At 40.8% G+C, this 17,545-nt stretch overlaps 1 protein-coding gene across 5 annotated transcripts in view; it reads left to right on the forward strand.

The window, feature by feature from the left end:
• Window positions 1-16,108, forward strand: part of tdrd5 (tudor domain containing 5) — a 65,741-nt gene extending 49,633 nt beyond the window's left edge. For 4 of the 5 annotated variants that reach the window (XM_063059125.1, XM_063059127.1, XM_063059128.1 and 1 more), the window contains 2 exons: window positions 2,798-2,854; window positions 13,925-16,108. In XM_063059125.1, coding sequence (XP_062915195.1) covers window positions 2,798-2,854; window positions 13,925-14,178 — 311 coding nt within the window. In that variant the 3' untranslated portion in view covers window positions 14,179-16,108. The remainder of the gene's footprint in view (window positions 1-2,797; window positions 2,855-13,924) is intronic. The other variant, XM_063059129.1, reaches the window with a different exon arrangement.
• Window positions 16,109-17,545: the final 1,437 nt, after the last annotated feature.

Genomic DNA, 17,545 nt, shown 5'->3' on the forward strand with positions numbered 1-17,545 from the left:
TTAAAATCCCAGTCAGTCCCTCTCCCCCACACGAGCAGTATCAGAACATCAACTCTCCCCCTCCCCTCCCCCACCCATTCAGCAAAAAAGCGTCAGCACCTACCACCCACCAATAGCAAAGCACCCAAAGAGAGAACATGATCTACAATCAACAAAAACTATAATTCACCCGACAGTTCAATATGCCACAAAATGTTTCTCTCACTAACAAAGGACAGAGATTTCACCCATTCCACAGGGAAAGGGGAGACCAACAGTCACTATTATGATGTTACATTCGGCCACGTTGCTTTTTATTCTGAGGTTCTCAAGAATCGCCAGCAAACTCTCCCCACTATTGAGAGAGAGTGGTCGCTTGAACACAGAGACCTCTGTCTGCGAAATCCTGATGTTTCTCCCGCATTGCCGCATTCAGTCGTCCATGGGACCATGCAGGGTCACATCCCGGAGGCACGTCTTGTATGCCGCACCTGGAGAATATCGGAAAACAGTCAGTCGATGAGCTCCAGGAGCGGGAACACATCTGCCGTGAAAAACTGTAGTTTGAGCGACATTGTGGATCAGGGACCTCGACAGAACCCAGCTGCCTTGAAAAAGAAAAAAAGAGACATTAAAAGAGAGGAATTTAAGCTGTTTCCACAAATGAGCTCGAAAAGGCAGCAACTGGCACGATCTTAACTCTGCTCACTTAGGTTTCAACTAAGGTCTCAACATAATCCTCAATTTATTGAAGGACAAGGGAACCAACATCCTTTGTATTGAGACCCTTGTTATACTGAGCCTGCTGGGTTAAGCAAGCCACATCATTCCTGTGCCCAACAGGAGACTCCCAAAGTAGACAAAACAATTTAAAATCCTGTCACAAGAAGAAAAGACTAGGTTCACAGAGGAAGCAATGCAAGAATCTGCTCACAGCCTGTCAGGAATCCCTGACGTCCTCTGCTCAAAGTGGAAAAGAAGAATGTTGTTAAGAGCCTTGGGACTATAGATCAGGAGCACATGGAAGTCCTACATAAATGTGAAAAAAAGGTGAGCAGCTGAAAAGCCACCTTTAGGCACCTTCTGCCCATCTGTGCAGGAATCTGTTGTTCCCATGTTGGGATCATCAGTCATTTCAAAGCCCAAAAACCTATAGAGGAAGTATAGACCAGAAGGCATAGGAGAAAATTAGGCTATTTGACCTATTGAATCTGTTGTAGCATTCCATCATGGCTGATTTAGTTTCCCTCTCAGCCCCATTCTGCTGCCTTCTCCATGTAACCTTCGATGCCTTTACTAATCAACCTCTGCTTTAAATATACTCAATAACTTTACCTCCACAGCTGTATGTAGCAATGACTTCCACAGCTACACCATTCTCTGCTTAAAGAAATTCCTCCTCTGTTCTAAAGGGTTACCGTTCTATTCTGAAGCTCTACCCTCTGGTCCTTGACTCCCCCGCTATTGGAAACACCCACTCCATTTAGGCCATTTAATATTCAGTGGATTTCAATGAAATCTCCCTTCATTCTTCAAAACTCCAGTGAGCCCAGGCCCAGAGCCATCAAACACTCCTCATACATTAACCACTTCATTCCTGGAATCATTCTCATAAACCTCCTCTGGATCCTCTCCAATGCCAGCAAATCCTTTCTAAGATATGCGCCCCTAAACTACTCAGAGTACTCTAAATACGGTCTGACCAGTTCCTTATAAAACCTCAGCATTATGTCCTTGTTTATTTATATTCTAGTCCTCTTTAATTCCAACATTGCATTTACCTTGCTTACTACTGACTCAGCCTGCAAGTTAACCTTCAGGGAATCCTGCACTAGAACTCCCAAGTCTCCTTGCACTATTTCTGAATTCGCTCCCTGTTTAGAAAATAGTGTACGCCTTTATTCCTTCTATCAAAGTGCATTACTATACACTTCCCTACACTGTATTCCATCTGCCACCTCTTTGCTCATCCTTCTAATCTTTGCAGACTCCTTCTTCCACAACACTAATTGCCCCTCCACCTATCTTTGTGTCATTTGCAAACTTGACCATGAAGTCATCATCAACTTAAAACTTGAAAAATAGCAGACCCAACACTGACCCCTGCTGAATACCACCTGTCGCCGGCAGTCTGTAAGCGGTTTGTGCATTCTCTCCGTGACTGTTTGGGCTTTGTCCAGGTGCTCCAGTCTCTTCCCAGATATGGTTAGAATTAGTTACTTGTGGGCATGTTGTTTTCACACCAGAAGCATGGTGACTTTTACAGGCGTCTCCCAGAAGAATCCTCATATTTTGATTTGATGCCAGCAGCTTGTTTCACTGTATGTTTCGATGTACTTGTGACAATAAAGCTAATCTGTCTGCTCTGTAAGAACCTGGATACCATGCAGACAACATGGCCTTTGCGACTCTCGATTCTTGCAAGAGAGACGTAGTGTCTATTCCCCTAATTCTACTATCTCTCCCCCCCCCCACCTTGAATAACTCCCTGAATCACTGTGGTCCCTCATCCTTCCTACAGTGTCCCATCCTCATTCTCATCCTCACAGGGAGTATCCTTCCTACAGTGTCCATTGTCGTCATCATCCTCACAGGGAGTAACAATCTCAATCAACTTGTCCTTGATCTGAGAGACGATGTGTTGTTAACTTGGCTCGAGTGAAAAATCATGGCTGTAGATTTTGCATTTCAAGCTTTAGTTTCAAATTTTGACCTAGGTTTATGTGTTATGCTAGGGATGTTTGTATACTTGCAGTTATTATTGGATATTATTCTATTCTTAATGGTCTTAGCTAATTCTGCTTTCATCATATTGTAGATGAAACTTCCAAGTTAGGAGAGGCTCAGCTCCATGCAAATACAAATAACAAGAAAGGTAAGCATCAGAAGTGTAGAAAATTCTGTTTATTTGCATTAAATAATTCAATTTAATTCTCATTTGTATTCTCGGTCTATCACTCTTTTGCTGAGACTGCATTCAAATCCAGGCAATCCTGCTGTAGATGAACCACTTGATGGTTGAAGAGTGATGTAGAGTATGTCATCTTCAATGAGTTATTTCTGTTGGTCTGTGATTGGGAATTTGCGAGAAAGTTGAAAAGGCCAAACTTGCATAATTTGTGCACGTTAGAATAATTGGCAAATTAACAGTTTGCTATTTTTGAAATTTTATACAGACAAAAATATTATCAGTTGAATGTACAGATATTTTCTATGAAAGTTGTTGAAGGAGGAATGTTATTCTGAATTTTGTTTTCTTAATAATGGCATGGAATCTTTTGTATTGGTAGAAGTACTCTGGTTGGAAAGCTTTAAGGGAATCGACTTTAACAGTTCATCTGAAAACCGGTTAAGCCAGACAAATGCATTTTTAAAACAAAACTTTGTCCTCTGACAGAAAAGCAGATTACTATTTAAAATAATGCAATAACTTGAATGGCATTAGCTATCTGAAAGTGACATTTTTCCTGTGTTCATATAAATTCCTGCTGAAATAATCACACAGCATAAATCCACTATCTGAAATAATCCTTGTACCTCAAATGAACCACAGAACACTACAACACAGAAAACAGGCCATTCAGCCCTTCTAGTCTGTGCAGAAACTTTATTCGGCTAGTCCCTTTGACCTGCACCCAGTCCATAACCCTCTATTCCTCTCCCATCCATGTATCTATCCAATTTCTTCTTAGAACTTAAGAGTGAGCCCGCATTTACCACGTCAGATGGCAGCTTATTCCACACTCCCACCACTCTGAGTGAAGAAGTTCCCCTAATGTTCCCCCTAAACCTTTCCCCTTTCACCCTAAAGCCATGTCCTCTCGTATTTAACTCTCCTAATCTAAGTGGAAAGAGCCTACTCACATTTACTCTGTCTATACCCCTCATTATTTTGTAACTCTCCTAATCTAAGTGGAAAGAGCCTACTCACATTTACTCTGTCTATACCCCTCATAATTTTGTAAACCTCTATCAAATCTCCTCTACCATTCTTCTACGTTCCAAGGAATAAAGTACTAACCTGTTGAATCTTTCCCTGTAACTCAACTCCTGAAGACCCAGCAACATCCTAGTAAATCATCTCTGCACTCTTTCAATCTTACCGATATTCGTCCTATAGTTAGGTGACCAGAACTGCACACAATACTCCAAATTTGGCCTCACCAATGTCTTATACAACCTCTCCATAACATCCCAACTCCTATACTCAATACTTTGATTTATGAATGCCAGGATGCCAAAAGCCTTCTTTACAACCCTGTCTACCTGTGACGCCACTTTCAGGGAATTATGTATCTGAACTCCCAGATCCCTTTGTTCCTCCGCACTCCTCAGTGCCCTACCATTTACTGTGTATGTCCTACCTTGATTTGTCTTTCCAAAATGCAACACCTCACACTTGTCTGTGTTAAATTCCATCTGCCATTTTTTGGCCCATTTTTCCAGTTGGTCCAGATCCCTCTGCAAGCTTTGAAAGCCTCCCTTGCTGTCCACAACGACTCCAATCTTAAGTGTCATCAGCAAACTTGCTGATCCAACTTACCACATTATCATCTAGATCATTGATATAGAGAACAAACAACAATGGTCCCAGCACAGATCCCCGAGGCACACCACTAGTTACAGGCCTCCAGTCTGATAAGCAATCATCCACTACCACTCTGTCTTCTCCCACACAGCCAATTTTGAATCCAGTTTACAACCTCTCCATGGATACCTAGTGTCTGAACCTTCTGAACTAACCTCCCATGTGGGACCTTGTCAAAAGCCTTACTAAAGTCCATGTAGACGACATCCATAGCCTTTCCTTTATGTATTTTCTTGGTAACCTCCTCGAAAAACTCTACAAGATTCGTTAAACACAATCTACCACGTACAAAGCCATGCTGACTATCCTTAATCAGCCCTTGGCTGTCCAAATACTTGTATATCCAATCTCTCAGAAAACCTTCCAATAATTTACCTACTACTGATGTCAGGCTCACTGGCCTGAAATTACCTGGTTTACTTTTGGAGCCTTTTTTAACCAACGGAACAACATGAGCTACCTTCCAATCCTCCGGCAACTGCACCTGTGGCTAAGGACATTTTAAGTATTTCTGCCAGGGCCCCTGCAATTTCTACACTAGTCTCTCTCAAGGTCTAAAGAAATATCATGTCAGGCCCGGGGGATTTAATTTAACTTTATTCGCTGTAAGGCAGCAAGCACCTCCTCCTCTTTAATCTCTGTATTCCATGGGACTACTGCTTGTTTCCCTTCCTTCCATATACGCTATGCTAGTTTCCTGAGTAAATACTGATGCAAAAAAACTGTTTAAGATCTCCCCCATCTCATGAGGCTCCACACATGGACAACCGCTCTGATCTTCTAGGGGACCAATTTTGTCCCTTACCATCCTTTTACTCTTAATATACTTGTAGAAACCTTTTGGGTTTACCTTCATATTATCTGCCAAAGCAACTTCATGTCTTCTTTTTGCATTCCTGATTTCCTTCTTTTCTTACATTTTCTATATTCTTCAAGTACCTCATTTGTTCTTTGTTGCCTATACCTGCTATACACCCCTCTCTTTTTCTGAACCAGCTCACCAATATCCCTTGAAAATCAAGGTTCCCTATGCCTGTTAACTTTGCCTTTAATCCTGGCAGGAACATGCAAACTCTGCACTCTCAAAATATCTTTTTTGAAGGCCTTCCAGTTACTGAACACATCCTTGCCAGAAAACAACTTATCCCAATCCATTCTTTCTAGATCCTTTCTCAATTCCACAAAATTGGCCCTTCTCCAATTTAGAACCTCAGTTCAAGGACCAGACAAATCCTTATCCATAATTAACTTGAAACTAATGACATTATGGTCACTGGACCCAAAATGTTCGCCTACACATACTTCTGTTACCTGACCTGTCTGGTTCCCTAATAGGGGATCAAGTATTGCATCAACACACATCAAAGTTGCTGGTGAACGCAGCAGGCCAGGCAGCATCTCTAAGAAGAGGTACAGTCGACGTTTCAGGCTGAGACCCTTCGACAGGACTGCACCTCTTCCTAGAGATGCTGCCTGGCCTGCTGCGTTCACCAGCAACTTTGAGGTGTGTTGCTTGAATTTCCAGCATCTGCAGAATTTCTGTTGTTTAAGTATTGCATCATCTCTTGCAGGTACCTCTATATATTGATTTAGAAAACTTTCCTGAACACATTTGACAAACTCCAAGCTATCTAGCCCTTTCACAGTGTGGGAGTCCCAGTCAATATATGGAAAGTTAAAATCCCCTACAATTACGGCTTTCTATTGCTTACATCGGTCTGCTATCTCTCTACAGATTTGCTCCTCCAGTTCTCTGACTATTGGGTGGTCTACAATACAACCCTATTACTGTGGTCACACCTTTCCCGTTCCTCAGCTCCTCCCACATGGCCTCTGTAGACAAGCCCTCCGGGCTGTCCTGTCTACACACAGCTGTGATATTTTCCCTGACTAGTAATGCCACTCCTCCCCCTTTCATCCCTCCCACACTATCACATCTGAAACAACGAAACAACGGAATCCCAGAACACTAAGCTGCCAGTCCTGCCCCTCCTGCAACCATCTCACTAATAGCAATAATGTCGTAATCCCACATGCCAATCCACACCCTAAACTCATCAGCCTTACTTACAATACTCCTTGCATTGAAATAGATGTACCTGAGAACATTTCTATCATGTACAAACCTTTGATTTCTGTCTATACATGCAGTCCTCCCATGACCTTTATCCTCCTCCACCTCACTGTCTGCTCTAACACTCTGGTTCCCCTCCCCCTGCTATTCTAGTTTAAACCGAGAGGAAATTAAGAACTTGGTGGCGTGGTGCGAAGACAATAACCTATCCCTCAACGTCAGCAAGACAAAGGAATTGGTTGTTGACTTCAGAAGGAGTAGCAGACCGCACGACCCAATTTACATCGGTGGTGCGCAAGTGGAACAGGTCAAAAGCTCTAAGTTCCTTGGGGTCAATATCACAAATGATCTGACTTGGTCCAACCAAGCAGAGTTCACTGCCAAGAAGACCCACCAGCGCCTTTACTTCCTGAGAAAACTAAAGAAATTTGGCCTGTCCCCTAAAACCCTCACTAATTTTTATAGATGCGCCGTAGAAAGCATTCTTCTAGGGTGCATCACGACCTGGTATGGAAGTTGTCCTGCCCAAGACCGAAAGAAGCTGCAGAAGATCGTGAACACGGCGCAGCACATCACAGAAACCAATCTTCCGTCCGTGGACTCACTTTACACCGCACACTGTCGGAGCAGTGCTGCCAGGATAATCAAGGACACGACCCACCCAGCCAACACACTTTTCGTCCCTCTTCCCTCCGGGAGAAGGTTCAGGAGCTTGAAGACTCGTATGGCCAGATTTGGGAACAGCTTCTTTCTAACTGTGATAAGACTGCTGAACGGATCCTGACCTGGACCTGGGCCGTACCCTCCAAATATCCGGACCTGCCTCTCGGTTTTTTTGCACTACCTTACTTCCCATTTTTCTATTTTCTATTTATGATTTATAATTTAAATTTTTAATATTTACTAATTTTAACTATTTTTAATATTTAATATTTGTAATCCAGGGAGTGTGAAGCGCAGAATCAAATATCGCTGTGATGGTTGTACATTCTAGTACCAATTGTTTGGCGACAATAAAGTATAAAGTATAACCCCCCGCGGAGCAGCACTAGTAAATCTACTGGCAAGGATGTTAGTCCCCCTCCAGTTCAGGTGCAAACCGTCTCGTCGGAACAGGTCCTACCTTCGCTGGAACAAAGCCCAATTTTCCAGAAACATGAAGCCCTCCCTCCTGCACCATCTCCTTAGCCATGTATTTAGCTGCATTAACCTCCTATTTCTTGCCTCACTAGCACGTGGCATGGATAGCAATCCTGAGGTTGCAACCCTGGAGGTCCTGTCCTTCAATTTTGCACCTAACTCCCTAAACTCTCTTTGTAGGACCTCCTCCTCCTTCCTATCCATGTCATTCGTCCCTACATGGACCATGACATCTGGCTGCTCACCCTCCCTCCTGAGAATACCGAGAACTCGATCCGAGATATCACAGTCCCTGGCACCAGGGAGGCAACAGACCATCCGGGATTCTCGATCTCTCTCACAGAACCTCTTATCTGTCCCCCTAACTATCAAATCCCCTATCACTACTGCTCCCCTCTTTTCCCTCCTTCCTTTCTGAGCTGAGGGTCCAGTCTCTTTTTTTTGTTGGCGTGTGCTTGCATGCATGCGAGTCTGTGCGTGTGTGTCTGCGTGTCCATGCGTGCGTCTGTGATGATGTCTTTTTCATGGCTTTTTACAAGGTGCGGAGCGAGAGAGAGACTGTGTGGTGAGCCACTCCTCACACAGACATTTTCACAGTATTTTCCCTTTATTTTACGAGGTCGAGTTGCGATCTCAACACTCAACCCGGCACGGATGGAAAGCATACTCGGGAGCGGACCCGACTAGTTTCGAACCCGGAAACCTCCGCTCCTGGGTCCGGCGCCGATGTCATTGCGCCACCAGCCGGCCCGAGGGTCCAGTCTCAGTGCCAGAGATGCAACCACTACAACTTGTCCCTGGTAGGTTGTCCCCACCAACAGTATCCAAAACAGTATACTTATTGTTGATGGAAACAGCCACAGGGATGCTCTGATCTTTCTGTCTATTTCCCTTCCCTCTCCTGACAGTCACCCAGCTACCTGTCTCCTGACTTTTAGGGGTGACTGTCTCCCTGAAACTCCTGTCTACTTCTGCCTCTGCCTCATGAATAATCCAAAGTTCATCCAGCTCCAGCTCTAGCTCCATTTCCCGAACTCGGTTTATCAGGAGTTGTAGCTGAATGTACCTTTTACAGGTGTAGTCATCAGGGACAATTGTGCTGTCCCTGACTTCCCACATACTGCATACAGAGCACTCAACTGCCCTAACTGCTGCCTCCGTTACCTACTCCCAAGTTAATTTAATTAAGGGAACTTACCCAGCCAAACCTCACTGGGAGCAAGCTCATCCTCAGCTTCTGCAAGCCAAAGCCTCAAAGTTCCACTCCTACCCTGAGCCACTCACACACTGGCCATTCCTCCTCCTCTTCTTCTGGAAGTTCTTCACATTTACCCCGGGTTTCAACCATGTTTCTTGTATACATAAAATCTGAGGTTTTTCCTTAAGTTCTGATACATACTTCGTAAATTCTTGACCATTTGTGATAAGACTTCTTGCATTCCATTGTAATATATACGTGTTTGTGTGTGTGTGTATATATATATACTGCCATTAATTTCCCGCCTCTCCTGCCTGTGAACTGTTTGATCCTCCATTCAGTGTTTCTTTGACTGCTTCCCACCTAAGCCCTGTAATACCAAGTTATTTTTCTGCAGACTTGACTATAATTTTAATTTTTTTGATTATTTTGTCTGTTTGCACTGAACAGTTAATTGCATCTACCATAAACAGTATGAAATCCTTCTTACTCATTATTAGTGTATCCTTATTTATCATATTACAGCCCTCACAGTTCACCAGTTTATTATTCCCTGTATTTATTTGCTTGACGACCTTTTTTCAGCAAATTCTTTCACTGCCTCTGCATAACCGATTCTCAGCTTCTTTCTTGCTATTAATGCACCCTCGATAAGCTGCACTGTGTTCCTTGCAGCATTTCAACCTAGCTGCCACCTCGCATTTCCCATATTCATGTTCTCCAGCGCATCTACCATATCTTTGTTTCCCTCTGCAGACCGCCACAATATGCCCAAATTTCTGACATTTAAAGCATCTTAAAGGCGGTGGTATATATATTCTGACCTCATAACACATAGACCCTAAATAAACTTTAGTCGGAAATCTCTCTTCATCAAAGTTAATCATAACCTATAAACTATCACACTTTTTTCCATTTCTTATAGCTTTCAAACGTTTGGCCTCAATAATTTTTGCTCCTTTTATGTTCTGTTTAATCTCATCCATAGTAACTTTTGTTGGTATCCCCAAAATAACTCCTCTAGTCCACTTTCTGTTCTTGGGGATTGAGCATTGTACTTTTTTGCAGTTTATTTTATTTATCACTTTGCCTTGTTGAGCACTATCTCAACAAATCACTAATAGCGATCCATTTCATAAAATCTTTGCTCTTTTGACTTCACCTATAAATTTGTTGATTATCTTCATCAAATGAATCGGGTTCCATTCACCAAAAGACACTCCGTCTTCGCTCAGTTTTATAATTGCTTTAATCTCATCTTTCCGTTGTTTTGCTATCCTATTTTGTTTGTCCCCTGACTCCTCAGAGTTTGATATCTCATACCTCTGTTTTCTTTTCTTACTCTTTCCACTCCATTCCTCTTTCCAGCCAACCTCCATCTCTAACTCACTTCCGTCAACCAGCAATTCATCCTGCAGGATACGTTCTTTATCAACTCAGCAGTTGCGGCCTCCATGGTCTTTTCTCACTAGCAGTTCCTTCTTCACCTCTCTCCCTCAGTTCAACTCAAAAGGGGCCTGGCCACTCCTCTTCTTTTGTTTATGGCAGTTGGTAACCAGTTTTTTTAGTGCATTACCGCCACCTGCTAGGCTTGTGGTGTTCCAAGCAAATATGTCCTGGAGTTCTCTACTTTAGACAATCTAGTTCAGCCTACAGTTCTCTATTAGCATCACTCTATAGTTGCAATTCCTCGTGAGTACTTAATGCGCTCATTAGATAATGCCGCAAACTGCTATTCTTCCCTAATTTTGTCACGTTTTCATGTAGTTGCATTACCTCGATTACATTGATTTTATCTACATGGCTTATAAGACTAAAATAGTCTTGTTAAAGAATAGTAATTATTGCACGTTATAGTTTTAAAATTGCCGCTTTTCCAAGTCTGTCTGCTTTTTCAGGTTTTCCTTTTCTTGGACCATAGCCTGCAGTTGTTTACTGAGACCTCGGAGTTGGTCATTTGCTTCCATGTTTTCATTTTATAATCTGAATGTAGGTAATTCACTTTGCAACAAATTCCTTTTCCTTTTGTATCCTTGTAATAATTTCCTCCATTTTCCAATCTCTTTTCCAACTCACAGATGTTCTTGTCGGGTACTTCTATTTGTTGTTGGAGTTCTACACTTTTACCTTGGGCTTCAACCATAAAATCTGAGGATTTTCCTTAAGTTCTGAAACACATTTCTTCAATTCTTGACCATTTGCGATAAATATACTGCTGTTAAGATTCCATCTCCCCTGCCTGTGAACTGTTGGATCCTCCATTCAGTGTTTCTTTGACTTCTTCCCACCTAATCCCTTTAATACCAAGATACTTTTCTGCAGACTTGAGGATAATTTTAATTTTCTCAGTTCTTTTGCTTGTTTGCACTGAACAATTAATTGCATCCACCATAAAAAGTACAAAATCCTTTATATTCATTAATAGTATATCCTTATTTTTCATATTACAGCCCTCACAATTCACCAGTTTATTATTCCCTGTATTTATTTGCTTGACAGCCTTTTTTCAGCAAATTCTTTCACTGCCTCTGCATAACCGATTCCTTGAGTTACTTTTACATATTGTATCTCAGCCACCTTCTTGCTATAAATGCACCCTTGATACACTGCGCTGTGTTCCTCGCCACAATTGCAGCATTTCAGCCTAGCTCCCGCTTCACATTTCCCATATTCATGCACTCCAGTGCATCTCCCACATCTTGGTTTTCCTCTGCAGACTGCTGCAATGTGCCCAAATTTCTGACATTTATAGCATCTTAAAGGCAGTGGTATATATATTCTAACCGCATAACACATCTACCCTAAGTAAATGTTAGTCAGCAATCTCTCTTCATCAAAGTTAATCATTACCGATAAACTATCACACTTTTTTCCCATTTCTTGTAACTTTCAAACATTTGGCCTCAATATGTTTTGCTCCTTTTATGTTCTGTTTAATCTCATCCATGGTAACTTTTGTTGGTATCCCCGAAATAACTCCTCTAGTCCACTTTCTATTGTTGGGTATTGAGCATTGTACCTCTTTGCCGTCTATTTTACTTAATCTTATCACTTTGCCTTGCTGAGCTCTATCCCAACAAATCACTAATAGCGATCCATTTTGTAAACTCTTTGCTGTTTTAATCTCGCCTATAATTTTGTTGAGCATCTTCGTCAAACAAATGAGGTTCCAATCACCAAAAGACACCCCGTCTTCACTTAGTTTCAAAATTGCTTTAATCTCATCTTCTTTCCATTGTTTTGCTGTCCTGTTTTGATCATCCACTGACTCCTCAGAGTTTGATATCCTGTACCTCTGCTTTCTTTTCTTTCTCTTTCTATTCCATTCCTCTTTCCTGCCAACCTCCATCTCTAGTTCACTTCCACTCTCACCAAAAACTTCCTTCAACAGCTTGGCTCTTTCCTTGATGTTCTCTCCCTCCACCATTTTCCAGTGAACTCCACAATCAACTCTTGCTATGTGATCAAACTCATTCAATCCACCCTGGCCACTCCTCTTCAGTTACCCCTCCTTTTATTTGTCCCTGCCAATTATCTCAAGTACTCACTCCCTCTAATCAATTAAATAACACTCTGTTTAACCCTTCAGTTGCCCTCCGCGCTCCTTTTAAAGCAAACTCACCTCAGCTCCTCAGCTGCTTCCCAGCACTCAGCACTCTCCCGAGCCCCTCGCTCCTCCTCCTCCTGCTGCGATGGTCCCATGATCACATTGGTGGTCATCTGGACACGCTTGAAGACAGACATTGAGTGCGGGCAGAATTACTACCTAGGAAATATTGCAAAAGGAAGGTTGCCTCCATGTAAAGTATAACAAAGAATATATTTTTGACAACATTTTGGGGCTTATTTATAGCAATCTTATTTTCTATAAGGAAGGGCAGGTTTCTAGAGCTTAAACTCATGTTTTACATTTCTAAATTTCATTAGGGCAAAAGTTTACATAATGTATTTCAACCTATATTGGAAACAAGTGATGTAAATAACATTTCTGGCTTTCAGTTACTATTTTAATAGTAGTCAATTATTAATTTTGTTAAGCTGTGTAACATAATGTTATTGCCTCTATTTTATAAAGTAATCAATGTAAATGAGTATTCAAGAAAATAGAAGTGGAGGTGTATATAAAAAGAAGAAAATTCAGAGATTCAAAGTACATTTGTTATCAAAGTGTGTATGCAGTATACAACCCTGAGATTCATCTTCCCAAAAATAGAATCAATTTTAGCACTGTCCCATTTAATTTAAACCAAAAGTTAAATATGTAAGTTTGAGAAGATAAACAGGTGCGTAAAAAGCAAGTTGTGAGTTGTGTTTGAATTTGATTTTGTATACTAAATCTTATTGTGGTCACAGAGAAACAATTGAAATATTCAACTGGCATTGTATTTGGAGTCATAGAGCAATACAGCATGGGCATAGGCCCTTCAACCTAATGAGTCCTTGCCAACCACAATACCCACCCATAGATTCACCACTCTCTCACCTTAAATCTATCTCAGTTTTGGACTCCTCTAACCTAATCTTATCTATACCTGTCATATTTTTAAAAATTCTATATAGTTACCCCTCAATGTATCATTTTCTTCATCCCTAGCAAGGGTTGACTTGCTGATTAAGGAATTTGCACAAACCACAAGCAGTGAAGGAAATGGCTACGAATGGAGAAAGAGGAAGTCTGTGAAAGGCAAATTTAAATGATAGTGCACCAAGTGCATGAATCAAAAAAATCTTAAAAATTTAACACATCAAATCTGGAAACTAGAGGTAATTGAATCAGTGGTCTGGATGCAGTCAGACGGACTATTACTATTAGCCTTGTGTTTAACTGAGTGTATCATATTCAATGATTAAGAAACTACCCAACACAAGTTGGAGAGATTTTAGCATATTGATTGCTGTATAATACCAGATATAATTTAGAAAAATGCTGTTTGTTTTTAAATAGCTTTCGGTTATATTTGTGAAACTCCGCAAAAGGAATCTGTCCAGACCACTACAGGCTCTTGTTCATTGTTCAGTGATGTCCCAAGAAAGTCTGCTTTGATCTCGCCTGTGTTATCGGGGCAGAGTGCGTTTCGCTTGGCTCTCAGCTGTTCATCTGCAGCTTTGGGTCCTTCTGCACGCATGGCAGGAGCTCTTCATCATTTAGCATGGCTGCCAGCAAAGAAAAGTTTACAGTCCCCAGATCCAGAGAAGTAAATGTTTAAAATAACTTGCTGCATGGATTGTGGAGAAGAGAGAAATGTTGTCTGTGCAGACCACCAGTAACCTACAAAATGTGTTGAAATTAATTTTCTCCTCAAAGGCCATCTGCAGTGCTCAGATTGAACATAAATGGCAGCAAGTTACAATCAGTCCACAAAAAGACAAATTTCATCTCACCAAAAATTTGAGATAGGAAGCCACTGGTGGTCTTGAATCAGGGTTTCTACCACTTATTTTTATATTTCTTTGAAGTGCAGTGGCAATGTATTGTATTGTCACTTTATTGTTGTAATATTGTTGTATTTTGCTAGAGAGTAGCCCATTTTTTTTTTGTTCAAATTTTTGGAATGGAACCTGGAACCTGAAGCATTGGAACTGAACTCTTTAAGCCACAGATGGTGCCACATGATCATTCACAAAACATATTTCTTCAAATCCTAAGTGCCTTAGTTCTACATTTTTGAAGTGTAATCAGGGTGCGTGGGTTTCCTCTCTTATCCCAAAGACATGCAGGTTGCTAATTGGCCATTGTAAATTGCCCAAGTGTGGTGGTGAATGGTAGAATCTAAGGTAGTTGAGGCGAATGTAGGAAGAATAAAATGGGATTCGTGTAAATGGGTGCTTGATGGTCAGGAAGGGTCTCTCCCTGCTGATTGGCTCCATGACATTAATAGTAGCAAAAAGATGGCCAGGTTGTTCATATAAGTCATTGGCTGAGGAAGGAATATATAAAACCTGGTATGGGATCTCTAGTGTTTCCTTCTTTACAATAGTAAACACACTGCAATAGCTATAAGGGTAATTTCTTAAGGAACTGATAAAATGCTCTGAAGCAAATGTGCTGAAGTTTTTGTCATCATGTGGCGATAATCTGTGACGCAATCAATATTGTAGTACTTACCCTTACCACAACTCAATTCTTCATTGGCTTCCATATGTTTCAAATTGTGTATTTAATTATTTATATTCTGACTTTAAATTTATTCAGCAGTATTTAAAACTAATCCTTTTCCAAATCACTAGGCCACAAAATCCAAATGTGAAGCAGCAAGTAGGTGTAAATAGAGCAAAACACAGTCTGCTGGGGAAATTCACCAGAATTCACCAAACATTATCTGTTATGGGAGGGAGAAGAAGGAATTGCCCATGTTTCAATTATCGAGACCATGCACCAGGGGACCCAAATTCCAAATTGTTTGTTGCTCCAGATTCCAGCATCTGCAGTCTCTTCTGTGTCCTTAATGGAAGTAGACATGAGAGTGATCTGTGACCCAGACTGGGCTGTCATGAACTAACTCGAAAAACACTCTGGACAAATTTGGTGATTTCTTCGTAGTTTTGTAGTAAATTTTTCTCATAATTGTTGAAAAGTATTAGGACTTTTCATTGTCAAAATTTAATGAAGTTATTTACAAAATATATTTGACTGCAACTTCAGCAAAATGTGCAAAAGTAAAGACAAATATGTCTCTGGTATACATGCTATAGTTAGTCACAAAACTGGAAGATTTTGGATTTATATTAAGTCAGTCAATTCTGTTAGGCTACCAGCAGGAGCATTATAAAGAGTTACAGAGAGCTGATCAACCACTGGTAAAATAATTATTGGTTAACTTCGGCAAAATCATTGTGGCACGATTTGTTAAAAGTTCTTGCGTGAAAAAGATAACCAGTCTTGATTTCTCTATTGATGAAAGGATAAAAGCTTGAGAATTCTGAGGCTTGTAATAAACTGGAATGATTTTTAAGGCTGTATTTCATCAGATTAGTTTCTAACTTTGGTAGTCATGATTCTCTCTATCCAATTAGGTTATTGTTTTCATTATTTTTCTGTTCTTTTGGGAGATTCTTTGATTTTGTTAAAAATAAACTATTTTCTTTGTTTTGCATTGTTCTGTAAAATAATTCCTGATTGACATTTGAGAAATGCATGAAAGAAACTTAGAAATAAAAATTATTTGAGATGTTTAGCATTTTTTTCTGCTTGCAAAATTTTGTTCTACCCATCAAGTTTCATGGAATTCAGTTGCAGTTCTTAATATTCCCAACCATTTAGTATATTTCTGGATGCCTCCAGGTGATTTCAATGCTGGCTTTTATTGTTGGCAAATTCAGTCAGCTTCACCCAAACTACCAGCAGAGGCACTCATTACTTCAGTTTAATATGCACTCAGTGTCCACTTTATTAGTTTACTAGACACACATCTCTGTTTTCCCACACAATTATCATGGCAGATCACAACTAACAACAGTGTGATGGAAGGAGTTGTGGACAATGCTATCAAAAATAGTTCCCCGATGCAAATAATGGATTTCAGCAGGAATATATCAGAACCAGATCTATTATCACCGACATTTGTCGAGAAATTTGTTAGCAGTAGCAGTTCAATGCAATACATAATGCAGAAGGAAAATAAATAAATAAATTGCAGGGGTCTATCTGGCTATAGACCTCACCATGACTGATTCAAACATGAAAAGATACAGAGTTTTAGTTGTGCAGAGGGTGATAATGGTGCTATTCAGTTGCCATTATCCAGAAACTAAACTGCGACAGCCACCTTACTAGATGCACCTGTACATCTGCTCGTGAATGCAAATATCTAATCAGCCAATCACATAGCAGCAATGCAGACATTGGTCAAGAGGTTCAATTGTTGTTCAGAGCAAACATCAGAATGGGGAAGAAATGTGATCTAATTGACTTTGACAATGGAATGATTGTTGGTGCTAGATGGGGTGGTTTGAGTAACTCAGAAACTGCTGATCTGAAGATTTTACGCACAAACACTGCTCTCTGGAGCAGGGATTCCCAACCTAGTGTCCACAAACCTCTTGGTTAATGTTAAGGCTCCATGGCATAAAAAAGGTTGGGGATCTCTGCTCTAGAGTTTACAGAGAATGGTCTGAATAACAACAAACATAAAGTGGGTGGCAGATCTGGCCAAAATATATAAAAATGAGAGAGGTCAGACTGGTTCAAGCTGACAGAAAGGCAACAGCAACTCAAATAACTATGTGTTACAACAGTGGTGTGCAGAAGACCCATCTCATGAATGCACAACACATCAAACCTTGAAGTGGATGGGTTACAGCAGTAGAAGCCACAAACATACACTCAGTGGCCATTAAGTGTATCTTGCAATTTAACATCTTGTTAACAACTGCACGGATTCTTGAGTGTTTGAAGCCAATGGAAGATGGGGAGGTCCCATTTAAAAAAAAAACACGATGCACATTGGTAATTACTATCATGGTGTGGGGCTAGGAAATAAAGGTAGTTGAAAAAAGGGATAGATATAAGAGCAGTCTTGCCCATCCAAAGCAGAATAAAGACACTTGAAATCAAATACTATATGAA

This window comes from Mobula hypostoma, chromosome 9, assembly GCF_963921235.1.
Source record: "Mobula hypostoma chromosome 9, sMobHyp1.1, whole genome shotgun sequence".
Taxonomy (NCBI): Eukaryota; Metazoa; Chordata; class Chondrichthyes; order Myliobatiformes; family Myliobatidae; genus Mobula; species Mobula hypostoma.